The sequence below is a fragment of the Macadamia integrifolia genome, chromosome 1 (genome assembly GCF_013358625.1).
Source record: "Macadamia integrifolia cultivar HAES 741 chromosome 1, SCU_Mint_v3, whole genome shotgun sequence".
In the NCBI taxonomy this organism is placed as follows: Eukaryota; Viridiplantae; Streptophyta; class Magnoliopsida; order Proteales; family Proteaceae; genus Macadamia; species Macadamia integrifolia.
The window spans coordinates 21,392,319-21,420,238 of NC_056557.1; the positions used below are offsets into that span (position 1 = coordinate 21,392,319).

Below are 27,920 nucleotides of genomic sequence, written 5' to 3' on the forward strand. Positions count from 1 at the left end.
TTGGTACGAGCAAAATTCATCATTCCCTTTAGTTTGTGCAACCAAAAAGTTATTCTGAGAGTCTCCGGGAAAGAAACAGTATTACAGGTGCCACAGCTTTAGGTTGTGTTGTATCAAATAATATTTTGTATCAATCAATTATTTCAATTACAATAAGATCCTGTCTAAGCATTAGTATTTGTAAGTTCAAAACCTAAACAATCGGGAATCAACATCACACACACCACTGGCCTCCAACATCTTGAAACATTCCTAGTGGCAATAAATATATTGCAGGAGATTGTGAGGACTTGATTGTGCATACGGCCTCACAGATTCTTGCAACTCTCTTCTTGTGTACATGATTGGTATTCTGCTTGAGATGAACAGGCAATGAAGTGTTTTTGATGCAACAATGTAGCACAGCCTATTCAGTGACTTATATGGAGGGGTAAGAACACTCTTGACCACCGGTACCACCTGAAAGAACACATGAAAAAAAAAATAATAATAAAAAATTACGGGCAAGAGATTGCTTCCTGGTTGCTTGGGCCCTGAACAAGCGCGGGGGCCAAAGAGTGAGTGTAGGGGTGTTGACACTCATGGGATTTTTTATTTCACAGGGTGTGTGGGGCAGTAATTTTGCACGCCCATGTCTGGGCACAGGGGCCTCGCGGCCAGGCAGCTTTCTTTTCCCCAGAATCTATGTATAAAGTAGAGGGAGGACAATCATAAACCCAGAATATAACCTTCATCTGCCATAACATGATTCCTGCAGAAAATTTGGGTTAACACGATTTTCTGCAGAAGGTATGGGTTTACCGTGACACTTCATTTTTTATCCTTTGAATCATATACTTACTCTTGGATCCTTCCCAACTAATTACTCCTTCAGGCCAGAAAAAAAAAAAAATAGAATGGATATGTTTAGCCAAGCTAATGAGATCTCAGATATGGTTAAGACAGTTTGAACCAAGTTTTTCAAGTGTCAGATTTAAAGGGAACCTTTCATCTAAGTATAACAAGAAGCAGCTAAGAGTCTCTAAACTGAAATAGAGAGTAAGAAATTAAACATACTTACGGAACAGATCAAATTTCATGGACTTCCAGAAAGTAAAATGAAGAGCTCTTCATCAGTAATTGCTCCCATCTCCATTGCTCGCTCCAGTGCAGTTAGGCCCCCACCATCTTTGATTGATGTGCTTGCACCCCTAATTAAGAAACATGTTGATCATACAATAACATAAAAAGTGGAAGCCAACCCTTTTCTATCAGTAAACAGATTCCAGGCAGGTGCACGTAGAGCTTATATTGTTGGTAACGACCTCCATTTGGGTCTCTAATATGCAGAATATATCACAAAGATGGTGACAAAATTGGAAAACTAACAAAAGCAAGAAACAGAAGGATCCAAAATAAGCATAAAAATAGAATAAAAAATCATAATACAATTACGAGAATTATTGGACTCAAGGGTGAAATAAAATGATCCATCTGCACATGAAGTCACTGATGTAAAAGATCTATTACCATTTACAATCAGTTATCATCAAGAATTTAAAACTTGGGATTGTGGCTCGGATTGGCCACCATAAATCCTGATCAAGATCGCCCACTTAAAAATGTCAAAAATCAGAAAAATCCTAAAAATCTTATAAAAAGGATAAAGGATTAAAATAAACAAAACATAAAAGTCAAATTAACTCTAATCATTTTTGAATTTTTAGAAAAAAGGTAATTTTCTCCCATCTTTTCCCCCTCCCCCCCCACCCCCAAACCCAAAATAAATAAATAAATAAATATATATATAGAACAATCTCATTAAAGGTCAAAACTTCATATGCAATAAACATAAGGAAGATTGGGGGAAATATATGTTTTCTCATAACCTGCAAGCTCCTAGAATACTTGGGTAGATCTTGCTTTGGATCTCCTAGAAATCAATTTTTTACACCATGTTTTAGCAAAATATCACTAATTGATGTAATATGACTTCAATCCTCAAGTTTGGAAGGGTTTTGGAGTGAATGAATGAGAACAATAAAAAAAACTGAGCAGCTGGTTGTTTTTTTTCAGTTTAAGTTGCTGGATAATCCAGGTGAGTTGGGATCCACAACTAATCCGACAGATCCCTAATCAGAGTGCTTGACTTGCCTCATTTCTCAGATAATTGAAGACCAATTTGGTTCCAGATTCGGCAATCTGCCCAGTCCGATCCAGAGTTTTAAAACCCTGGTTGACATGCAACAAAGGATAGATGACATAAAAATACCCAAGTGTCTATGGCGATTAACATCACAATTACTGTATGAATCATCTCTTTAAAAGTCATAATTAGAGACATGGTGGATAGATTCTTCCAAGGAAACAAACAGGTGGTTGGTTCGACTTCTAACAGCTTGCAGGAAAGTCAAGAGTCCCATTTTCACAATCCCCCCTCTTATTTTCTATTATTATTATTTTTCGTGCTCTTTGGAACTTCGGGATCCAGATGTAGGTCCAATATACAATTGGTGCTATTTAAGGGAACCATACAAATGGTCAAGAAGCTCACTTTGCATTTATACCTGATTGAATCCCAATTGCCTCAGCTGTTGCCACCCTTATGCACCGTTTCCATAAGCTCCAAGGAAGACAATTAGGATTGAAGGAAACCATAGAGGACCTGTTTAGCAAACTTTCTTATGTCCAGTATATTCTCTTACTTGGATCTGTCTATACAAAGTAACTAACTAGCCATAAAAAGCAAATATTGTTCAAGAGAAAATTTTTCCTTGACTGGGACTACAAAAAGGGTTTTCTACATTTCATATAACTTTTGGGGTGCTAACCTTTTGGCTAGTTAATGTAACCAAGTTGAAGAGAGTTTCTGTATGCTAGGCAGCCTGTAAATGGATCCTATATAAACCTGAATCTCTTTGGTTTCAAAATGATTTGAGGCAGAGTTAGATATTAATTGAGTTGATCAAGGTCTAATATAAATCTCTCTTTTGTCAAGTCATAAAAGGGCATACCCAGTGCACAAGGCTCCCGTGACTGGGGGGTTTGGGGAGGGTCGTATGTACGCAGCCTTACCCCCGCTTTGCGAAGAGTTTGTTTCTCGACTCGATCCTGCGATCACTTGGTCGCTATGGAGCAACCTTACACTACAAGGTCTTGATGTGTCCTTTCATTTGTGTCAAATGAAAATAGTGCTCCATTTGTTTCACAAGAAGTGAATTTTTGAGAAAAGAAAATAAAATAGAAACAAAAAGTAAATAACCCTTGATAATAAAAAGTTAAATAATTTTTATGTAATCCGGGGTTTGAAAACCCTCTCCAGATCGCTTACGGGCTCATCCAATGTTTGGTAAATAACCAGAAATTTTAAGTGGCTGTTAGGTAGACTTGGAGGAGCAGGGATCAAATTAAAGAGTAAAGGTAGACTATACAATAATAAGAAATAAATGATAGGGACAGATTTACATGAAAGGAATGGGTATTTTCCGAAATAGGGAAAATACAGTGACAATTAAAAGACTCACCAGGTTGTCTTCTTTCTTACGATGAAAAACACAAAGGGAAGCAAACCAGCAGTAACAGTTTCATGAAACATGAGAGAACTCTCTCATCAGATACCCAATCGAAGTAAAACCTTGAGTGGGTAATCTCCACTCATATCCCCCCTGAAACCAACCAATAACATTCATGTAAAGCAAAGATGAAAGATGAGAAAATTTCTGCAAGTTTGGTCTGGCAGTAGAGAAGGACAGACTAGAAGTTTTGTTTAGAACTCACAACCCAGATGGGATTTCAGTCTCGGATTTGGATTCTGAGTTCCCTAAGGGTTTGTGACAAACCCCACAAAGTATCAAGTTGGAAGGTCACAGTAGGAGGAAGATCAAACCCAAACTTTGAGCCTGCCAGTGTTGGCCAGAACAGAGGTCATGATAACAGTAACAGTGAGATAGAAGAAAGGTGAGATAGTAAGGAGGAATAAAAAAAAAAGGGAAACAGGAAGACTAAAGAGAGCTTACTTGAGAAGAGAGGTTTCAGTCTCAAACTAAGGAGCAAAAAAATAAGGAAGAAAACATTAAGCCAATAAGCTCACACTGTAGCACTCCATAACTCAAACACAACTAAGCAGCTATCCATTCATTCCATTCTCCTTATCATCAATGGATTACAATCCAATATATAAAGATAAAATTCCTTAATAGTAATAGAAACCTAGCCTATTTCAGAAACTAACTTGACAAGGTAATTAAACAAAATAGGAAAATACTAAGTTATCTCCTATGTAATCTACCCAACACAATAAAATATAAGGTTACAAGTAATACCCAACTAAATAAACAAGTAAATTACTACCAGCCCGCTTTGAACCAAAAACCAGACTTAGGTTCGGTTCACCTTGGTTTGGGTCACTAAATCCGGTCGTATCAGTCCAGCCATGATAGCAGTACTACATCACTAGTTAATGTAACCAAATTAGAGAGCTTCTGTATACTAAACAGCCTGTAAATGGATCCTCTATAAACCAAAATCTCTTTGGTTTAAAAATGATTTGAGGCAGGGTTAAATATCACTTGAGTTGATCAAAGTCTGATATATATCTCTCTTTTGTGAAGGCCTTGATGTGTCTTTTAATTTGTGTCACAGGAAAATAATAATAAATGAGTATACCCAGTGCACGAGGCTCCCACCACAGCGGGGTTTGGGGAGGGTCAAAATGTATGCAGCATTGATTTGCGGAAAGGCTGTTTCCCGACTCGAACCTGCGATCACTAGGTCGCAATGGAGCAACCTTACCACTAGGTCATCTCATAGGAAAGTAATGCTCCATTTATTTCACAAAAAGATATTTTTTACAAAAGAAAATAAAATAGAAGAAAAGAGTACTAAAAGAATTATTTTGTTCTCTTTCCTTTGCCACAAGATCAGTTACAGTACCAACAAAAAGAAATGATCATTCATAAAATGTATGCATTATTTCACAATTGATAATTTTTAACACAATTGTATGCTAATCAACAATTCAAATCACTTGATCAATAGATTGTTACTGTACTTAATTCTCATAAACCCAAAAGGACCAGGACTATTATCCGGAGAACATCAATATTTTCTTCTTTACTAAAGAAGGAATATATCATTCTCCTCACATGATTTTCTTTGCAGCCAAACACAGCAATAGGAGGTGAGGAACTGAGGATTCAGGGAAATTGCAGATTTGCAGATCAATGGAATTAAATCCACTTTACAAAAGCTGCAAGTGCAGTCAGACCAAATACTTAACTGGACCACAGAATTTGCCCCATGAATGAAATGAAAATCATCGACAGTATGGAGATCCTACCCATCGAATTACTTTGAATTCCTAATTTTCTTTTCCGGTAACTACAACGTGAGCTGCTTCTCAGTCGCATTTTGCGGAGTACTGGCCATTGAACTCTAGAAATAAACTGTTTTAACTGGCCACTGAAAGCATTTTATCCAGTCAAAGGAAATGAAATCCTGATTACGCCAAAATAATAATGAAAGCCTGATTAGGCCACATTATGTGCAAGGCAGTTCAAGTGGATTCCATAATAATATAAGCAGAAAATTAGTATATCATTTTTTCATTGTTTACTCAGAAAGTAAGATCCATGTAGCCACAAATTGATCAAGACCACTCAAATTGAAAAATTACCTTCTAAGAAGATATTTGGCATATAGATTTTTTCTTTTTGAAATGCAATGGTGCAGGGGAGTCCTTCCATGGAAATCACGCATATTTATGTCAGCACCAAACTGCAGCAACAGCTCGAGCATCACAAGATCACCAACATGACAGGCTAAATGCAACAAGGTACATCCCTGCAGGAAGCTTTTTGGCTCACTGGAGTCCTTAATACTATCACATGCCTCCGGATCAGGTTGGTTTTCCCCCAATGTCTGACAACCGTCATGTGAGTCCGGTGTACAAAGAAGATGATAAAGATCAGCACCATCAACTTCATCATAGATGGTATTGATATTAAATTCTGAAGTCACAATGAGATGATATACTGCCCTTAAGTCATTATTTTTAACAGCTTCCCAAATGCGGGTAGCAAAGGAAGAATTCTCAGGTCCACTAGCTTCTCTGATGACCAGCAGTTTGTCTTCATACTGCATAAATGCAAATAGGAACAGGTTGTCTCACACCATAAACAAGAAGTTAAAATCAAGAGATGATTACAAAATTTAAGGTTTTTATATGAAGTTTTGTTCCAAGCTGGGCAGGTGAACATATGCTCCAGCCTGAGGGGGAGTGTCAAGAGTGTCAATTAGATACTGGATACTCTTGCAATTTGGCCTTTATATTTTTCTTATATATTTAAAGCATAGGGACTTGAAAAGGGTATTCTCCCATCTACTTGATCCCCGATTTTCTCCCTTCTGTGTTCTCTTTCCTCTTCTTTTTTCTGTTCTCCATTACTATTAAAGATCATTTGATACCGTTACAAATGCAATTTCTCTAATTGTAGATACGTGATGATTCTAGCTTATTGCAATGCAAAAAGAGCATTTGGTACAGACAATTACAAAGATCAAGAATTCTCACCACATCTCCAAAAAAATAAAACTAAATAAATAAATAAGAGAACTGTTCTCTATGCTGTATTTAGTGGTTAAGGTGACTACACTTTTGGTTCTCACCTTGCAGCATTTGGAATAGCATGAAATACCTGGAAATTTTTAAGAAAAAGAAGAAGAAGAACTCAACACGACTTCAATTGCATTCAATTAACTCTTGATAGTTAATTGGAGCAGAGAAGAGATACACCTTGAAGTACCAGCACAGAAACCCCTCGGTTCCTTAAACAAGGCCTGTGGCTCTTCTTTGACCAAAGTTTTGGTTCAGACCAACCCTTGAGGCTTGCGTGTTTCTGGTTCACTCCAAACCAGATTGTGGGATACTTTTAGGACTGCTATTTTGTTCATTTATTTATTTGTAAAGGCTGGAATAGAAAGGGCATACCCAGTGCATGAGGCTCCCGCCACTGAGGTATGGGGAGGGTCATTACTCATAATGTACGCAGCCTTACCTCTGCTTTGCGGAGAGGCTGTTTCCCAACATGAAACCGGTCACAACGGAGCAACCTTACCGCTGCTATATTTATGAAGCCTTATCAATTCCAGTTCTGTTATTAGTTAGTTTCCTTCAGTGATTAGAAGTCCTACTTTTATTAGTTAGTTTCGTTCAGTCTTTAGAAGTCCTACGGTTATTAGTTAGTTTCCTTCAGTCTTCAGAAGCCCTATTTTGGTTAGGAGACTTCCTTTCCATCTTGTGCAAGAGGGAAGAATCCTGATCTGTTTTGGTTATTTCTTTTTCCAGGTCATTCCCTATTGGCAGATAGCCTCCTAAAGCCAATATGATTTGACCTTTGCTGTTTCTATAAAGAAATGTAAAGGCCACAGCGCTCCCCCATGATTTTTCTTTTTGATAGAATTGGTTTTGCCTTCTTCATGCACTGTGGGATTCAGAATATAACTGTGGGATGCAACTAACTCTTCGTGAGATGCTAAGGTTGGCTGATGGGATGTCAGTCTAGTTCCAAGTGGGACATTGGGTTGATATCAATTTATCTTTCCATCATTTTTCTTTAACCTATCCATCATCAAATCAGATCAGCACTTTTGGTTTTCTGTTCTGTTCTTGTGCACACCATACTTGCTGGAATTTCAGTTTCTCTATAGACTCAAACTTCAAATCAAACTTCATATTTAGCAATCAGATTTTATTGTGAACATTTCTACGGTGTAAAAATCAGAGTTTGACTTTAAATCTTTAGAGCCCTATTGCTACACGAATTCTGGATTTTCGAGTCTGGATCCGAAACTTCTGTCACAAAATCAGGTTGTTTCCTGTTATGAATTCTGAGATCTGTTTGAAATGCTGATAACAATTTGTTTCTGGTTATGAATATATTATAATCTGATTTCTAATTCTGTTTAGGAATTTCTGAATCAAGTGTCCTAATTCCTGTAGGATACTTCCATATTTCCAGATCAGGCCATCAGATCTGGGCCAGATTATATACAGTATGTTCCCCTATCTGATTCTGACTTTCGATCAGAATAGAAGGCCCATCTGAGCTTTCGATTACAGTTTGTTGAAATTCTTTTACTTCTTCTGATCATTACTTATTCTCTGCGATTCTGGTTTAAAATAAGTTTCTGACTCTAATCATATACGCTTTTAGAAATCCATCATTAACCCAAGAACTATTTTATTTTTGGAATATTGCAAGGACCCGTATGCACTGATCAACAGGAAAAGGAACTACTAACTACATCCGGATAACAACAAAAGTAATAGATCCAAACAAGTACCTTTGAATGAATATATTTCTCCTTTTTCAAAATAGAATCTTCGGGGCCAGGTTTGGTAACAGATAACAAGACTGCATTTGACTCATCACTTCTGCATGGAATCAAAATGAATACAGGCCATCAATTTGTACCCGATTAGAAAATGGACAGTGTAGTCAAGGTTTCTCAGGGCCTACACAACTAGGCAGTCCAAAAAGGCTATGCAATAGGCATTATGACCGTTGAAAAATAGGGTGTCTTGTAAATATGCTGATGCTCCAGCCACCAAGTTTGTTTAGCCTAGATAACATAACCAACAAATGACATATATGAACATACATATACATTAGTTATACAAGCTCATATATAAACATAGGGACCAAAAGTGCACCTGATGGTGTTGTCAGGATTTATTTTACTTGTTTTCTCTTTTTCCTTTACATTTCACAGAAATACCCACCCTGGTTGGCCCGTTTTAAGAGAAGCATCTTCAAAAGAAAGAGATGGAGATCATTTGCAGAGCCAACCGCAGAGATTTTATGAATCAAGAATGGCATTGAAATGCATGGTCAATGCTTTCTTCGTTAATTAGTTCCTTTTGTTTAATTATTTTTGTTCATCTTCAAGTTGCAATCAGTAGGTTTTTACCATTGGTTGAAGGCGAGGGAAAGTTTCTTTACTTCTTTTTTGAACTTAGAATGCAGGGTGTTCAATGGAGATTTGGGTTTTCCTTTTTCTAACTATTCAAGAAATAGGGCAGTCCCTCCTCCCAGCACAGTGCATGAGGACAGTAGAAGGTTTTTCTGAAGATGGATATCTTTAAATATATCATTTAATATGATCGGAAGCTTTCACATAAGTAGGAAGCCGCTAATTTTCTTCCACACATATTTCATAAATTTCTGATCTAACCTATTCACTTGATAAATGCCTAGAAGGCAATAGCTACTCTGGTCATCCCCTATGTATGTTCACAACACTAACATAGGTTAGGACCATACAAACCAGAAACAAAGTCAACATTGATTTAGCCCAGAGAAATTAAGGTCGGAGGCCAAAAGGACCCTGACCATAGTTGTGAAGTTGCCACCTAGGCGTCTGAGTGGTTTTTTGGGGGCTGAGTGGTTGGTTGACTTGCAGTAGTTATGAAAGGCGAGCACCTTGTTGTCCTGGTTGATGCCTAGTTGTCACCTTAGGATGCCTTTTTCTAACGATATCATTTGTCTGTGCAGATAGTATACTTACAGTGAGATGCACAGAATCATGTAGTTAAGATGTGGGGGGGGGGGGGGGGAAGAATCAAGAATGAAATGAAACCCAAGAGTACCCAATACGTCCACTTGTTCGGTATTCACACTTCCCAGTACAACCCTATCTCCACCATACCACAATAGAAAGTGGCAACATTCCCTATCGGTATGTATATGCTTCTCTTCTCCCCCCCCCCCCCCTTTTTTTTTTCTTTTTTCCCCTTCCTTGGTTCTGTTCCAGTTCTTCTTCTTCCTCTTCTTTTTTTCCCCTTCCTTTTGTTGAATACAAAATTTAATACCAAAGACAAGAGAATATACAAGGATCCCACTAGGGAGGGAGAAAAGAAAGAGAAAAAGCGCAGGGGGTGAACAAGCACAAAAGGAAACAAAGCCATGGAAATCAAAGGGGGGGGGGGGGAGCATATGGAGGAAAGCAGACCTGATGAGAAAAAAATGAATTTGTTCCTTGAACAATCCCTTACAAGATGATGGGGGAGTATGGCAAGCACAAGGCCAAGATAGGACTTAGGAGAGGAGCTTACCCTTTAAAAGTTGAAGGCCTCTTTTCATAAGGTCCAATGGGGGTACAGCGGTGGGCAGACAATCTAGCAATGCTAAGGGAGAGCAAGAAGGGAGGCAAGGGTGAAGCTAGTCAACTCGAGGAGGTGAACTTTGGTAGAATCAAAGACTAGCAAGAAAAAGATGGTATTTGAGGAGGTTGATGCGAAGATCAGACAGATTCAAAGAGGTGTAGAGAGAACATGATAGACTTAATGGAGGGGGAGTCAACTTTGAAGAAATTATGAGATCACTAGTGAAGGCAAGATGGGTGATCTTTAGAGCTTTGCACTTGGGGAGGGGGGAGATGAGGTGGGGATCAATACTATACTGGATGGATTTGGAGAGGACCTCAAGGGCGAGGGAGAAAAGGAAAGGGGAGAGGGGGCAGCCTTGAAGGAAACCCCCTGAGGAGAAAGAGAAGCTGGCAGGGCTGCCACTGACAAGGACAAAGAAGTGAGGGGAGGAGATCCAAGAGTGAATCTAGTGCACAAAAACAGGAGGGAAAGACATTTAAAGCAAGACCTTAGAGATGAATTTCTAACTAATGGAATCAAAAGCCTTATGGATGTCAATCTTGAGGAGGGCGGTAGGGGAGTGGGATTTCCTATCAAATCAACGGCCCAGATAAGGTCTCCACTAGTGATGTCCCAACAAGATGAGAAGAAGCCTATGCTGAAACCATTAAGGCCAAGGGCTTTATTGGATTTATGCTCACAAGGGAGAAAAAGGGGGGACCATCCCTGGTGGTAAGCCTATGAATAGAATTAGCATTAGATCTGGCTTTCAAAGATCGATGGAAGTAGACCGAATTGGAGTCTCCAAGCTCTAGCCATTTAATTCTAGACTTCTACGGAAGGAAATTTTATTATTGACCAATCAAAGAGGAAAGCTCAAGGGAGACATCTTTTTATTCGACAACAGAAGATGATTATGAATGTCCAGTTGGAGCCTAGACTAAAGGGCAGCTAGCTTATCTCTGCCATGACAGAAAAGACAAGGTCAAAAACGATATCCATTTACAAACAGCTGATTGTAGGCCCAAATAATCTCCACAGTGCTGCTATCGATGGAGTCATATATGTGTTCAACACAGGTGCTGACGGATGAATGCATTTTGTATATTAATGCAGAAACCATTTATGTTATGCTATACATATTATATGTTTATGTTAATTTTAGCATGTACATTTCATAGAATATGAAGCCTGTTGACCAAATGATTGAGAGAGTAGGTCCACCGTGAACCCTCAAAAAACATCTTTTATAAAGTATATTGATAAGACTACATGTTGTAATATGGGTACAAGAGTAGAATTGTCTATAGGGTATTTTGGTCTTGTATCCATTCTAGATTGTTCTCCTCCATATTATAAATAAAGCTGGCCTGTATTCCACTAGACACAAGTCATTATTCACTCCAACACTGCACATATACAAGGGTTATGCCTTTTTCTCACCCTTTAGCTGTAAGTATATTATATTAAGTAAAAAGAGGAGATGCCAAGAGCAACAAGATCTTTGAACTAACAAAGTATGTAGCTCCATGCATTATTAAAACAAATCCAAAATCTATTCCTTGATTTTCTAACCTTGCAAGAAATTATGCAGAAGCTATAAATAAAGTAATTGCATAGTGCTTGCATAGTTAATCTAAATGAGCATTACCTTTCATCTGAAAGTTGAAGCAATTCCTCCCACACAGAATTACAATAAGCATTACCCAGGGCACGAAAGAGTTCCAGGATAGTAGGCTCCCACACCTTGACATCTAGTATTATAGATCTCACCTGCAGTTGATAGGGCATTTATTAACTAAGTTTAAGTAATATTGTATAATATAAAAGCAAGGGTCCATTACTACGAACTAGTATTGAAAGAATCCAATACTAGTTTCATTGACTTGATAGATTTCTACACCAGATGGAATGAGGTATCTAACTGGAAGTCAGCATAAGCTATGCAGGAGTCTAAAAATTTCTGCAGTAATGCGTCTAGCATGAAAATATGTCATGGCTCACAGAAAAATTGTCAAGGTGCAAGGCAACCAAGGCGATGGAGAAAAAAGAAAAAAATAGAAACCCAGTGGACAAGGCTCCTGCTACTGCAGGGTCTGGGAGGGACAAACATAAGCGGCCTTACCCCCTGCTTTGCAGGAGAGGCTGTTTCTATGTTTCAAACCCGCGACCAACATGTTGCAATAGCGCAACTTAACCGTTGCACCACAGTCTCGCTCCAAGATGATGGAGAACGGTAAAAAATTAAGGAGACACCAACAAGGCACTTAGGTGACCAAGGCGCCAGTCCAGGCTCAGCCATCTGGATGCCTAGGTGGCACCTAGGTGATGCCTTGACAACCTTAGGCCACAGATAGTAATCTATGTCCTACATAATAAAAGATCATATAAAAATATTAAGCTTTCAGTATGAATCTAGTGATTGATAGGCCATTGTTTTCAAGGCATTCCTGACTTAACTTGGATAGTAATCTCCAAAGACAGACTGTAAATGGGCTTGTTTTGTTTTAAAGAAATCAAGGTTCTAATTGTTAAATTTAACACCAAAAGTTTCTTTCTCAGCATTAAAGCATGGTTTCCAAAAGTAAAGGTAAAAAGGATACATGAATGGACCAGATCACTAGCTCTCTTGGCTAAAGGTTTTGGGAACTGATGCATCCAGCAGTGCCCAGTTGTGGAAAGGATGCTAAAGGGTAACAGATACAGAGAGAGAGTTAGGAGTAACGAATGCTAAAGTACCTTGTTTCAACTCTTTAGTGTCCTAATATAGACCAGCTCTCCCGACCATTCAGGTCTTTCAAAGGTAGTCATTGGCTCATTTTTCACCCCATACCCCTAACAGCGTAACCAAGTAGCGTCAAATGTACTGCTTGGCGGGGCTTTCCTATAAGACTTTCACACCACCTTTTTAATGGCTATAATACCATTTCTTCTTCAATACCAAATGAATAGCATATATAAAAGAGAACATTACAATCCCCTCCCCTGTACTTCACACTAATATCACACCCTATCCCACAATTGGAAAAATTACACGAACTTCCTTCTATTTTAAAAATTCTACAACTGGCCCCAGTCCGTTAGCATAAGACTGTTAAGTAATGACATCTTGTGCCTATATTTTATGTAATGTCCAAATTGCCCTTATAATATGTGAGTTTACATTAATACCCTTTCTTAAAATATGAGAAATGATGAGTCTACAAATTCATCTTCCTCGTTCGAACCTTCTCCGATGACCCCTTACAAACTCTTGCCCTTGATTTGCGTTGAACCACTCCAGCAACCAAGGAATCAATCCCTGGAACCTGTGAAGCATCGTAACGACCTAATGAGCTTAAGCAATCCACACTCATCCCTGCGGCCACCGGATAGGTGGTGACGTGTTCATATCCCTTCAAAACTGTTGGTGCTGGGGCTGTAATTCTGTCGCCAAACTTGTATGAGAAATTCAATTGGCCTTTGGGTTTCCCAGAAGGTGTCCCAACCTGATAGTTGTTGAATTGGGTGGATTTCCCTTTCCCTGCGTTATCAAGGAGCTCCTTCACGGGGATGTATACTTCACTGCTATCTTTATCACTGCCGATGCTACGATCACAACGGAACTGAAAGATAAGAACAAGACCGCTCCTATGAGCTATGGCTTGTCGATATTGAATTTCATCTGGAAATTCCAATTAGGGTTCATGCCACCGTCCTTGTCAATTGGGGTTTTCTGCTTCGTTCGGGAATTTCCAGTGAGGTTAACAACAGCGTAGACGTCCATCTGACCGAAGAGATTGACAACTTTGACATTTTTGGGAGAGATCATGGTAATCTGTAATGGACGGAATCCCATACTTCTGAATCTGAGATAGAGGAAGAAAAGGGAAAACATAATGAGGAAAATTTGGAGGCGACAACGGAAGATCGATAGGGGGGAGAGAAGGTTTCAGTTGAGGAAAAGAATCGAATCCGGAAATTTCCTGTGCTGATGACACCAAGTTCTATCTCTTCATATTATATCTTTCCCCACTGCCCACATCCCTTATTAGTATTTGAACTCTCTTCTGTCTTTTCTTCCAAATATTTCAGTCACTCCAAATCTCCAACAGAAAAAATGACGTAAAACACAGGACAACAGGAGGAATCCCAACTCAGCCCAACCAAAGAGCTCGATGCTGGAGCTCTCTTCGTTCTCAATTCTCAAATCCAGAGGTAAAGCACACAGCAAGAGTGATATATATATATATAGAGAGAGAGTGTGTGTGATTGCGTGTGTGAATTTTCTGTTGGTAACTTTGAACAATTGCAGGATCATGGATGCACTGTGTACCATCTAACGATGACAATTGTGGTCCACCTGTCCTGAGTCTACCATTTACGTTTGCGATGATGGGGGGTGTCACTGGAGTTTTCTGTCTGAGAGTTGCACTGGAGTTTTCTGTCTGAGAGTTGCAGGTCCTCTTTCTGCCGGAGAGGTGCAGCTCCTAAGGCTGCCGGATGGTTGCAAGAGAGATGAGTTGCCGGTCCTCTTCAAGATATGAGGGTAATAATGTCTTTTTCATTTCAATCTAACACTGTCATGTCAGCCTTGAGGAGAACAGATCTAATTTTCCCAAACAAGTGAAAGGGGGTGATATTAGGGTGATATTAGGGAGGGAAGTGTAATTTTCTCTATATTAAATGGAGAAAACTAACAAAATTTTGACTAGTTTTCCATTTTTTTTTTTTTTTTTGGGCCCATGACATCGGATGAATCCAACCCAAACTGGTCCAGAGCCTATGGCTACACAATCCAACACCCAATCCTTGGGCTGGAACTTCTAATTTAGAACAGAAAAGAAATTTTTAGACCCTCTAGTTTCCAACCATTGATTTGCTGAACATTACATATCTGTTGAAAGAAAAAAAATTAGAACAAAGGTTCAGCAATCAAAAATCAGCAGCAGCAGGACACGATAGGTTTGTCCATAATATCTCTCAAAGATGGGAACCTCCCTCTATCATCTCATTTTGGTCTATAGGACATGATTATTCCCAATTTGCAGTGTAGGATAGTCCATATAGATTTTAAAACTCAAGTGTTCTCATTTCAGTTTTGTGTTACTTTGTGTTTAGGTTGTCTTATTATTTCTTTTCTATTGGGACAATTATATCCTTACTTGGATTAGTGAGGGTATTAGTGTCATATAACGCTTTTCAGCTACACAGTGTATAGGAAGAACAGTGCCAAGTGGAGATAAGAAAGGAGTTTATATAGACCATCTTTTTTCAGTCTTTTGAATGAAAGACTGGTAGCAGCAGTTGGTTTGAAGGGTTTCCTTCAATCTACTTGGCTTTTCATTGATTTCAACCAAAGAATTCAAAGAGAACTGCAAGGGGCATCAAATAAGTCCTTTGCCACTTCCCTGGCATTACCTGTTCAAGATTTTCATGAGAGACGATGGCTAGTTTACTTACAGCTGTCATTCTGAATCATGAAGGAATGCTATGCAGTGCAAAAGTAGATGCTTTGGCAGTACAGAGCCCCTATATTTTAAACAGTTTATCCATCCAGATCTCCCAAGTCACTTACATTTTCCAATACTACCAACAGATTCAAGTTTTAATTGCAAATAACTGAAGACTGGATGCAACAACGAAAAAAGTAAAAAAGAACAAATTTTCTGTTTTGCTAATATCAAACCTTTGAAATGTGAACTCCAAGATTTCGGTGTACACCTGAACATTCAATGCACAACAGGACTCCAAGATTTAGAGACGCCCATTCAGGTTCAGAAGCACTGCATTCAGCACAAAAATCATTTCCAGGAATTTCTCTGAGAATCCTGGAAACACCATCCTTTCCTTTGAATTTCATGTCATCTTCTAACATTAAATAGCCATCCAGTAATGAAGATTCACACCCAGCACCATTAGCTGAGCTGTCACTGTCTATATCCTTTCGTCCAGGAGGAAGCTGCAATCATACAACCGAGAACCATTACGTAAGGACTCATACTTGGATCGACATTCAGATCACATTCCATCATGAAACAAATATTAACCTGTTCTAGGAAAGGAGAATTTAGAAGGGTTGCAATAACGCCTCTGACTTTATTAACCCAATCCATTCTCTCTGCTTCATTTTCAGCCTGCCAAAAAGAAACGCCAGGTGGGAGGAGGATAAGTGAGAAGAGCAAAGCATTCATAGGCTAATCCAGGGAGAAGCAAATTTTTCCTCTAAAACCATTATTGAGTAGGGTAAACACATAAAAACCCATATTCCTGGAGCTGTTGTCCACATCATTACCTATTCATAGTCAAAATTTTAGACCAATCTAACATTCTCATGAATCATTATAAATGTTTATAAGAAATTGAAAAGTTTTGGAAGTTTAAAACCAATTTAACAGGAAATGCTGAAAATCCCAAATAAATTGGACCATATGGTTCAGATGGGCCACCAAAATTTGTCAGAATTCATTCTTCAAAATAGATCATTTTTCTTCGGGCTAAGGCTGCGTTTGGTAGTCATTCAGTTCCAGAAACGACGTTTCGTGTCAAAAACAGAATTTTCACTTTGTGTCAAAATGCCATTTAAAAAAAAAATAAAAAAATAAAAAAATTTGGTGTTTGGTGAACCTGTTTCAGGAACGATTACCCTAGTTCACTTTTTTTATATTTGGAACGAAACCAAAATGACGGAACAAGGTTTCGTCGTTCCATCATTTTGTGTTCCAAAAAGACCTAAAAATATAAAGTTGACACCAAACACTTTATTCCGTCATTTTGTTCCCATAGAACAAAAAAATGTCAGAAACGTTTTTTTCTGGATGACTACCAAATGCAGCCTAAATATTCCAAGATGAATCTTGCCCCAAGAAAACAAGTGGCCATTATCAGATTGGTTAGTAAATTACCAATCCAACCCAAGGAGCTTGATTTGAATGTGATAAAATAAAATCGTAACAAATTATGTACAGCATACACGTCTGTAATGTGAATAGTTTTGACAAATAAATAAAGACCTAACATTGTTTCTAATAGTCAAGAGAATTCATAAGGTGTAACAGCTCTACACTTTGGGCATAGGCTTACTTTTATCTTTTGGCTGATTAAGTAATACAGGGGCTTGGGGAGATGAGCCATATGGCACTATCGAGCCATTTTACTCAACCTTCTTCTTCTTCTTCTCTTAAGAGCTTTTTGTCGCTTTCTCTTTTTTCTGTTAGTCTTGTATTGCCAGCGCAAGGATGTGAGCTTTTTATACCTCAGCTCAGTGACATTTCCAAACTTACACCACTAAGCATATTGACACGCTAGTACATCAGGGGGGCAAGGTTCTCAGATCAGAGGGACACTCATTTTATGTTTTAACTGAGAAAAAAAAGAAAAAAAGGTACCTGCAATGTGTATGTTTTTAATGGCGAAATTATTCTGAAGCATAGTCGCAAATCTGAATGCTCTGCATCAATCTTTATTGTTGAAGTGCGAAGATCAACAGTACGACAGCCAATGCTTTCTTCACTAAATGATGATGCTCTTTGGTGCCTGGCCCTAAATCTACCAAACATGCGACTACCATGCTCGGGTGCCCCAGTAGATTGTTGTGCTTGAGAACCCTGATTGCACAAGTAAAAGAAACTTTAGCATGATTTTCTCACAACTGTTGTATTACTATACAAATTCATGAATCCATATGCAAAAAATAAAATGTCAAGGATTTCATTATATAAGAAAATATACATGCAGAAAAAGTAACAAACAATATCAAGCCAACAAGGATAAAAAACAAGGGTTTCATTTTAGTGTAGTTCTATTTATTATCCTTCTTTGTTTTTACAAAACAAGTTTTGAACTATTAATGTTGGCTATGACAACTGGTTTGGTTGGTTTGTTAAAGCATAAATGCTTCACACATTTCACAAGAATGACAGTCATCACAAGGGAAACTATATTGATTTTCAGACAAGCAACTTGCGATCAAATGTATCCTTCAAAATTGGGAATGTAGTCTTCAAGACGAGTAGTCCTCTCTTCAAAATACTTGGTTGGAATGACAAACTCTATGTGCTCAATCTCAATATTCATTATAGTGTCAAGCTCCTTGAGTTCTTCATCATCAACGTCCCCAATAATCTCAGTTGTTGGGACGAAACACAAGCTAGAACAGAGGATGGACATTCTAGAACAGAGCAATAAACCCTCAAAATATTATTCCAATCCAACGGTTGGATCTGTAGTTTATAGGCAGTCACAGAAATAGAAAGTAAACACAATAGAATTAGAAACTATGATGTGACAGCAACTAATTCCAGAGTTTAGAAAGTCCAAATCTTTAGCAAATGTTCTGAATTTGTAACTGGGAGTAGAATCTAAGCAATAACTGGAAGAATAAGTCCACAGGGGCACATTGAGACTTCCACCTCTCCACTAACCCTATTTTGAGTGCAGCTGGATTGTGGGGGGGGGGGGGGGGATACTTGTAATTAGGTTATGATTTTAGACTTGTACTCCTATTATGACTCTATTTTGCATATTATAAATAAAGGGCTTGTGTGATCAATCAGAACACACAAGCATTCTCCCTATTCATACTATTAACATGGTATCAAAGCCTACTTTCTGATCTAAGTTTCCAGTTCCAGCCCCATCTTCTTCTCTCCTCAAGAATCGCAAGCCTCCATTCCCTTCCCTTCCATCACTTGTTAGCCTCCATCTTCTCCTGCCTTCGTCTCCTTAACTTCCCACAGGGCAGCATTAGTGAAGTAATTCTTATGAATCTAGTGGCTGTCCTATACCCTACCTCATGAACTAGAACCCAAAACCCTTGCAAGAAAATTAGGGTTCTTCACCCTATGCGATTTTTTATTCTTCTACTTTTAGGGAGTGTGGCTTCTACCTTTTTAAAAGATGCACCTATACCTCTTGAAGATCAAGTTCAACAAGCTAGAATGACTCATCACTATATGAAAGATTGAAGATCAACCCTAATCAATTTTTGCAAAATCAGGGTTTTGGAGACCAAATCGATTTTTGGGAATCCCTCCTCAGAATCAGCTGATTTTTTTAGGAGATCATCCTCACCCTTGAAGAAGAGACAAAACTTGTGGCCCTCTGCCAAGTCTTTGGAACAATCTCCCCTCTTCTTTGATATTTAGGGTTTTCTTCCAAAACCCTAATTTGCCTATCTCAACAGTTATTCATTAGAATCAGATATAATTTGGAGGAGTGCCTCACAACACTTACTGGGCAATTCGATCCAACTATAGACCTTTATTGATAGCTGGTTTTGAAGATCTGGTATTTCTCTCACTCATTGTCGATTTTTTACTGGTTAAATTATATCTGAAGTAACTACTGTAACCAATGGATCTGATGGACAAAGTCATAGTCATAGTTGTCATGGTGCCAAGGCGTTGGAGGGCTGCCTAAGCACTTAGGCAAAAAGGTGAAAAAAGGTGACCAAATGTTATTTTTTATTTTCCCTCTTTCTAATATTAGTATGTTAAATATACCTTGTATCATAAAAAATCAACATTAAGCCACACCAAAGTCATTAAAATCAACATTAAGCCACATCGAATCATAAAAAATCAATTTTAAGTCACATTAAGTCATAAAAATCAACATTTAGAGAGATGCTCTTTATCAATAACAAGTTTGACCGTCAAATGATTTTTACATAAGACTTTTTGTATTAGGCATAGCATAAAACCAGCTTTTCAACATGTCTTAGAGGGAAGTGTCAACATGCTCAATAACAATGATACTTCTTTGCAGACTGTGATGACTTCTTTGCAAGCATCCACTGACAAGGAAAGAGTCCCATGCTATCTGGGGATTCTTTCAACTCCATCTCACAAGGGTTGCCACATGTCAACCCACACCCATTGCCACACGTTCCCCCCTTCACCACCACTACCACATCATACACCACCACTACCACCATATGGGGCTAGACAATATGATGACGGAGCAGACATGGCAGCAAGATTGGACATCCTGGACTTTTATTGGGGACCATAACCCAAAGCAGTACCTTGACTGGGTTCACAGTTTGGAGACTTTCTTCAGATGGTACAACTTGACAGAGGCTAGAAAGTTGATATTTGTAAAGGAAAAATTGAAAGGCACAGCTCGTGTTTGGTGGATGAAACACCAACAGCGAAATCGGACTCGAGGTTTTGGGCAAGTTACTACATGGGATGAGATGCGAGATGCGATGGACAGAAGATTCAACCGATCAATTACAAGCAACTTGTACATCTCAAATTTGTGCAGTTAAGCCAAGACAATATGTCAATTGAAGAGTACGTGGCCAGATTCTTCTACTTAACCACTCAATCTGACTTTGAGTGGGACGAGGAAGTCTTGGTTCCGCGGTGCCGCAAAGGTTTGCATCCACAGATTAGTGCCACACTGGCCGCTAGAAGATTTCCTACCATGGAGGACGCAGTTCAGGTGGCCTATCAGGTTGATGGAAGTCCGAAGAGGCCTTACACTCAGAGGACTTTTCCTAACACACTCTAGAGGAGATACCTCATGCCCACAACAATCTTCTCCTCAAGAGATATCAGCTTTAGTTAATAAACCACAGGCTAGTGGTCTTTAACAACACCAACACGACCGGTTCGCCCATACTCCTCTCCTCGTCGTGGTTCAGACGGACCTTTCTCCCCACCTCAGCATAGTTATAACAGGAACTCAGTATTTCCAAAGGAGGTTATTCAATGCTTCAAGTGCAAGGGTACGAGCATCGAGCTAATCACTGTCCTAACTAGTTGTTAGAGTACATTGACAAAGACAATTTTATACCCAATGTGCCAAAAGAACAACCGAAAATAGGAACGATGAATCTGGAGGCTGAGTGTGAACGTGAGCCTAATAAGATTAGTAATGGTGATAGTGATGGCGAGCGTCAACCATTCTATGTGATCCGTCCTCTTGACTGCACAGAAGGCTCCCAACGATGGTGATTTAACATCGTAATAGTATCTTTTAGACCAAGGTGCGATGCAATGATAGCTTATGTAATATGGTGATTGACCCCTGACAGTTGCATTAGTGTTGTCGCTGAAGATGTTATTCGCAGGTTGGGTCTGAAAACGGAGCCTCATTCGAATCCCTACAAGGTTGGTTGGGTGAACAATGATCTAAAAAACAATGATAGGTGTTTGCTCATGTATTCCATTGGTGGACTGATTGATCAGGATCAGTGTGATGTTCTCCCTCTAGAAGTCTATCACATATTTCTGGGACGCCCATGGTTGTTCGACAAGAAAGCTATGCACTGTGGTTTTGAGAATACATACTCCTTTCAGCATGGACATGAGATGAAGTTTCTTCCAGCAAAGGATATTCCACTATCAAACTCAAGCGGACAGCTGGTACTTTTCTTCTCAGGTGCATTGACTACGACAGCATTCTTGGACCTCATCCAAACTTGACAGAGTCAAGTACTTTTCAGAGAAAGCGAGCTGATGCAGATGCCCTGGCTTGGTTGGACCGAACTAACCCACTATGGAGGCCTAAGCCAAGATACAACCAACCCAAACTGATATTCTGGTCTAGCAAGGGTTGGTAGTTGATAATTAAGGAAGCAATCTTAGTATATTTGATTCTCTTTGTTTTAGAATTAAATACTTAGTAGTAGTATTTTGATTTCCAATTTTAGTTTATTTCCTATGAGACAAGTTTCCATTATTGAGATGTATTTCTCTTATTTCTATGTAATCGCTGGACAATATTGGGAAGATTTGGAAGAATTGAATGAATTTATTGAGAAGTTTCTCATCATGAGTGCAGTAAGTGTTGTGCAATAGCCTCTTATTACTATTGTTTATCCTACTCCCTCAGAATCCCCTGTCCTAGTCGGTAGATTAGAGCTCAAAAGAATCGTAGGGATCTCCCTGGATACAAGTGTTTTCACCTTCAAACTTTGGGGCTAGAATCACCTCCCTAAAGCGACCCAACTGCAGGTTTCCATGACCAGAAACAGCCTCTGTTGTGAACTATTACTCCACAACCAGATCTGGAACAGTGCTCATCGCTAGATCTGAGTAGCAGGCGCAATTGTTCCCTTTTGGTTGCTGTTCGAAGTACTTACCTGTCGGAATCAAGAGGCCAAAGGGTTTCCAAGCTTCGTCTGAGATTTCAAGCTAAATTGATGCCTACCGAGGAAGTTCTCTCAATCTGAAGGCGTCCCATATCCGCTGGTTCTGTTCGTGACCAAAGGTGGAAGACAACCTTCAACATGAGAGATTTCCACTCTTTTATTTTCTGTTTCCAAGGTTGCCCCTCTTGCCTTCCGTTAGTCTCTATTGTCCTATTTTAAGTCTAATATCTGAATTACCCTTAACTTACCCAACGTTTGGTTTGTCAAAGGGAATCTCACATTAGTCATGGTAATTACAGTTCTGCCACCCTGATTTAAAACTTCAGAATATTTACAACTCTACCATTATTTATATTCATTGGGTTGTTTAAGTGTTGGGTGGGCCTTTAAGTGAACCAAACAGGTTTTCGAACCCCGGTTCCGCAGTACTAGCTCTATGAAATTGGAGGGAACTAATTACCTTGTCTGGCATAGATCTACCAATCTTACCATTGCTGGTAGCATAGTTGTCATGGCATCAAGACGAACCAAGGTGTTGGAGGAAAGTCTAAGCGTTGGGGGTCTAAGCGGTTAGGCGAGAAGGCACCCGCCTTAAAGTGAACAAGGCGACCAAGTGATATTTTTTTATTTTCTTTTTTCTAAAATCATTTAGTAAGCTGCATATACCTTGTATCATAAAAAATCAACATTAAGCCACATTAAGTCATTAAAAACCAACATTAAGTCACATTAAGTCATGAAAAATAATATTTAGAGAAGTGTTCTTGTTCTATAATAAGTTTGACTAGTCAATGATCTTATTTTTACATGAGACTTTTTGTATTAAGATAACATAAAACTAGCTTTCCAACAAATCTAAGATTACTTAATCTGAGTTGTAATGACAAAGTTATGTTCCAGTCAAACTTATTTTAAAGTTCGAATGCTATTAAAATCACCCGAATGAAAAATAATTTTATAGATATCAAAACAAAAGATTATTTTACCGGACTTTTGGTTTTTAGCAATGTTTTAACATGATATGATTTATAAAATTTTCATAATTGAGAAAAACCCTAGCATTTAAAAGTTGAAGATCGCCCCTATAACAAAATCCAGTTTTTGTTCTTGGACTGGGGGAGTTGACTTTTTATCTTTTCAGAAATTGATTTTTAAAATATTTTTTTTAGATTCAAATAGGAGGTATTTACTTATTTATGATTAATATCTTAAGTAAAAAACACAAGGTGACATGCAGTGCAATAAGGCGACTATCGCCTAAGCGGGGCAAACCGCCTGGATGCCCCAGCAATGCCTTAACAACTATGGCTGGTAGCGGTCTCATTGGACACATTACACGAAAATTAAAGAAACCCTCTACTGAGGGTACCTCTTAGGAAGAATTGGTCACTAATGACTCTTTGGTAATGACTTATTTGATTGGTTCTATTCATCAATCTATTTCTAGATGATTTTTGCTCTTAGATGTTGCTTCTCAAATTTAGGTTGTTGCCAAGGAAACCTGAGGGGTGAGATACCCATTCCTTTATTATCTTTCATCCTTCTCAACGCCCCATCTTGTTTTTCTTCTTAGTTTCCATTACCATTTTTTCTTCTTAATTATTGTTGTTGTGAGATTTCCAAGAGAGAGTTTTCAAATCTCTCAAGCCCTATTAAATCAGAATCGACCAGCAAAGAAATTCCAGTTTTGAAGTCCAATTGATCTCCAATATCTCCTCTATCTGAAGTCTGATCTGCCTGGTCATGTTGGGGTGGTTCCACATCATTAGTGAATCAATCGATCCATCTTGGAAGAACCATTCAAGGCTACCAGCTGCTGTCCCTGCAGAATTCTGATAAATTCTCTCTCCTAAGCCTGATTTTCAAGAAAGTATTATCTCAGCAACCAACCGTCGGAAGCCCTTCAAATTTGTAGGTTTTTGTACCCTTCCTAGGGACTATCTATGCCCAAGAGTGTAGCTCAATTTGAGCCCTACAGGCCTGGCCGCACCTCTCTTTGTCCAGCCATATTGTGGGTCTTTCTCTCTCCTATCGGGTTCGATTTTGGGTTGGTTTTGCTTCTGTATTGGTACTGTATACTTGGGGGTTTATTTGATGGTCTTATTTCCTTGTTTCATGGTCCTATTTGTCTTGTTTGGGGTTTATAAATTGTGGGGGTTAGTTTCTTGTAATCTACTCCTGCATTAGACCTTATCTCTTTTATTTACGCATAATTTTTTTGTGAAGCCAGTACTCTGGCTAAACAGACTCGTTCTAGTTATTTACCTTTAAATAAAAGCTCTTCTATTTTTTATTTGGTTCACTCTGATGTACAGGGTCCGTCTCGTTGGACTTCTATTTCTGAGAAAAAAAAAGGGTTTTTTTTCTTTATTGTCACTCTAGATCTACTTGGGTTTATACGATGTAGCACAAAAGTAAAGTGTTCAGTTGTTTTCAGCTATTCCATAAAATGATTCAAATTCAGTTCAATACCACTCTGAAAATTCTCCGTAGTGATAATGGAACAGAGTACATGGAGAGCAGTTTCAAAAATACCTAGCTGATCATTATCAGACAAGCTGGGTAAGCATTCCTGCTCAGAATGGGGTGATTGAATGCAAGGATAGGCACTTGCTGGATATTGCTCAAGACATGATGTTTTCTAGACAGGTTCCATCTCAATATTAGAGTTATATTGTTCTCACAACAGCTTACCTAATCAATCACATGCCAACCCGTGTCCTCAACTCTTGAACTCCTGTTGAGCTTCTTCAAGGGCCTACATCCTTCCTAGTGCATCCAAAGACTTTTGGGTGTGCCTGCTATGCTAGGGATCATCATTCACCAAGAAAACTAGAACATCGAAGTACTAAGTAAATCTTTCTAGGTTACTCTCCTACACAGAAAGGATACAAGTGTTACCATCCTCCCACCCGGCATACTATGGCAACAATGGATGTTGTGTTTCATGAATCTGTTGATTACTACTCATCGTCACCTCTTCAGGGGGAGTCTGGTATTACTAGTGAAGAAGAGATGACTCTGAATTTGCTTGTTCCACCAGTGTACCCATCATCTTCGCTTTAGGATCCTCATGCTCCATAATAGTGAAGCATCCTTACAAAATAATAACTCTTCATAGTTAAAGAATTCAAAATAGAAAGCAACTAGAAGCTGTTAGGAGATAGTAATTAGAGTGATTAATTACTAAACTATCTAATAGATAAGAAATAAAATGAAATAAACTACTAAATAAGAGCCCACGTTTGCCAAAAGACATATGGAATACCCTAGCAAAATATTCTCCATGCAACAACACCAGAACAGTCTCCACACAATCTCCACCACCATATATAGTCTTTAGGGACTTAAATATAAAATCCCACAAGTGCCGCATGTGACATGCGATGCTACTTACTCAACATCAAGAGTGTGTCAACTAGATCTCCTTCGGCGCTAGTTTCCCCCTTTAAACATCGAACAAAAACTTTTCACCATCGAGTTTGTCAGACATGCGAATAGCTACAGATGCACACTGTTCGACATGTCGTCGGTGTCGAGTGACAGTCAACCTCCTTTTACCTAACACAGACTCTACTTCTTTTGACGTCGAACAGAATGTGATGAGTGTCGAGTATCTCAGAAGCGCAATTCAACATGAGGCATATTCCATGTCGACATCAATTGTGCGTTGAGCACCATACATTTGGTTTCGACATTCCTTCATTCAATGTCGAACAATGCTAATTCAATGTTGAATCTGGGCAGTTTGCCACACTTCTCCATTTTGCTGAACCTTCGCCTCTTCTTCACAACAGACTACACTTCAACCTCAACAATCCACTCAACTACTTGAGAGTATGTTGACTGTGTTGACAACATCATCTACAGCCACTTTCAACCTTTTCTTCATTCCAAATAAATGTTTTAGTTGTTTTCATTGAACTTTGTGTGTTCTAATACTAAATTATGTGTAAAATAGACTATATTTGAGAAAGTACACAGCAGGGTACAGTGTACACTACCAACCTGGGTACGAAACTAAACTACCAATTTAGATGCGTTTTTTTACAATCTAAAGGTTCTAATATGTTTAGAAATGCTTAATTAGGGTTTCTTTGAATATTTGGGCCAAGAAATGGCCATTTGGCGACCAAAATTGACATACAAAATGGCTAGCCGAAACATGCAGAGTTTCAGTTGAATTTCGGTTTCAACACTGATCAAAACTGAAATCTCAAACCTTGATCAAACCACCATATGATCTAGTTATGCACTTCAATATTGAAAAATAGCTTGTTTTTAATACTGAGCTATAGCTTGTTTTTATTACTGAGCCAGCTTGATCAGATTAAGCCTCCGTAACTTCAGAGTCTCCCTGTCAAGTAGCCTCATAGGAACCCTTCCCATTCACCTCTTTTCCCTTTTCCAGAGGAAATTCAAGTACATGCTAGCAACCTAAAAATAATTACCAAAGGTGGGAAACTTCTTATAATACATTAATGTGAATAAGCAGTAAGTTGATGTTTAATTCTAAAGAAAGAATCTATCTTAATTCCACAAATCATACGCAAACACTGCACGACTCTTCAAAAGCATAAATGGCTGTACAATCAACTATGGCAAGAGTAGAGATGAAGATTTTCAACAATCAACTATCTATCTATTTATTAGTTCCATATTTTTATGTAGCTGAAGTCAAAGTCCATAAAATCCAAGATTTTAAAAATTAAAAGAGTAACAATTTGGTATCATTGAGTCTCATAGTGACTGATGCAGCAAGTGCTATTTTACTAGATGACTTCAATGGTTTTTAAGCTCAGCCAACAAAACTGGGAGACAAGCAACAGAGTCTCATAGAGTCTCTGTCGCAAAGCAACTTAATGACAGTTAACTCATTAGCTGGAGAATAATGACCTTCCAAAGGTATCATAGCATGCTGGTAACTTATTTATGTTCTAGATATATTAGCCAACTAAAAGAAAAGAACAGAAACAAGATAAGAAAACATACCGCCGGCTTTTCACCACTGTTTCTGTAGTAGAACAAAGTCCCGTGACTATCAAGTACGAAGAACCTCCTCTTCCAATCTCCTCTCAAACTGGAAGAAAGTTTTAAGAGGTATCCTTGTTTGATCGTCTGGACCTACCAAACAATAAAACAAATTCCCAGTGAATATCTAAGGGTCCCTAGGAGCAAGACTACAAAACTAATCAACCCTCAAGTGAAGAGGATTTTGAACATACAAAAAAAAAAAAAAAAAAATGAATATTTCCCAACGTGAACCAGAAGGGAAGCAAAAGAACCAAGAATTTTCCTCCTAGATTTGTAAGAAAAAATTACATAAATCAATACCTCCCCATTTGCTGTGGAATGCATCAGTGCTCCTATATTTTTGTAAGAAGACGATGAACTGATACCATGAATACCATCACCACTTGTTGAGGTCTCCACATTACTGGATGCTCTTAGATTGTCCAACTCCACCTGGGTCCTGAATTCTTGTATCCTCTTTGCAAGTTTGTCTTGCTCTATGTTGCACAATTCTTTAGATTGTTGAGCGTATGTCAAGATCTGAATTCAGGAAGGGGGGTTGGAGTTCAACAATAATGAAAATTTGGTATTTGGTTCTCTCCACATAACCCAGCCAAATTTAAATTCCCTGTAGTGTCAATGACATGCTTAAACAAGCCATGGTGTTCCAGCATAGTGAAACAGAAAGCCATCCATATT

General features: G+C 38.6%; 1 protein-coding gene and 1 pseudogene across 2 annotated transcripts in view; both read right to left on the reverse strand.

The window, feature by feature from the left end:
* The window catches only part of LOC122081426 (ADP-ribosylation factor GTPase-activating protein AGD4-like), a 73,331-nt gene continuing 45,411 nt past the window's right edge, over positions 1-27,920 (reverse strand). The window contains exons 8-17 of one of the 2 annotated variants that reach the window (XM_042648568.1): positions 27,543-27,761; positions 27,201-27,332; positions 17,494-17,712; positions 16,156-16,242; positions 15,795-16,067; positions 11,778-11,899; positions 8,323-8,413; positions 5,654-6,114; positions 1,057-1,190; positions 1-459 (exon numbers count right to left, since the gene is read on the reverse strand). In XM_042648568.1, the coding sequence (XP_042504502.1) occupies positions 1,076-1,190; positions 5,654-6,114; positions 8,323-8,413; positions 11,778-11,899; positions 15,795-16,067; positions 16,156-16,242; positions 17,494-17,712; positions 27,201-27,332; positions 27,543-27,761 (1,719 nt within the window). In that variant the 3' untranslated portion in view covers positions 1-459; positions 1,057-1,075. The remainder of the gene's footprint in view (positions 460-1,056; positions 1,191-5,653; positions 6,115-8,322; positions 8,414-11,777; positions 11,900-15,794; positions 16,068-16,155; positions 16,243-17,493; positions 17,713-27,200; positions 27,333-27,542; positions 27,762-27,920) is intronic. The other variant, XM_042648575.1, reaches the window with a different exon arrangement.
* LOC122081438 lies at positions 12,100-14,265 on the reverse strand (annotated as a pseudogene).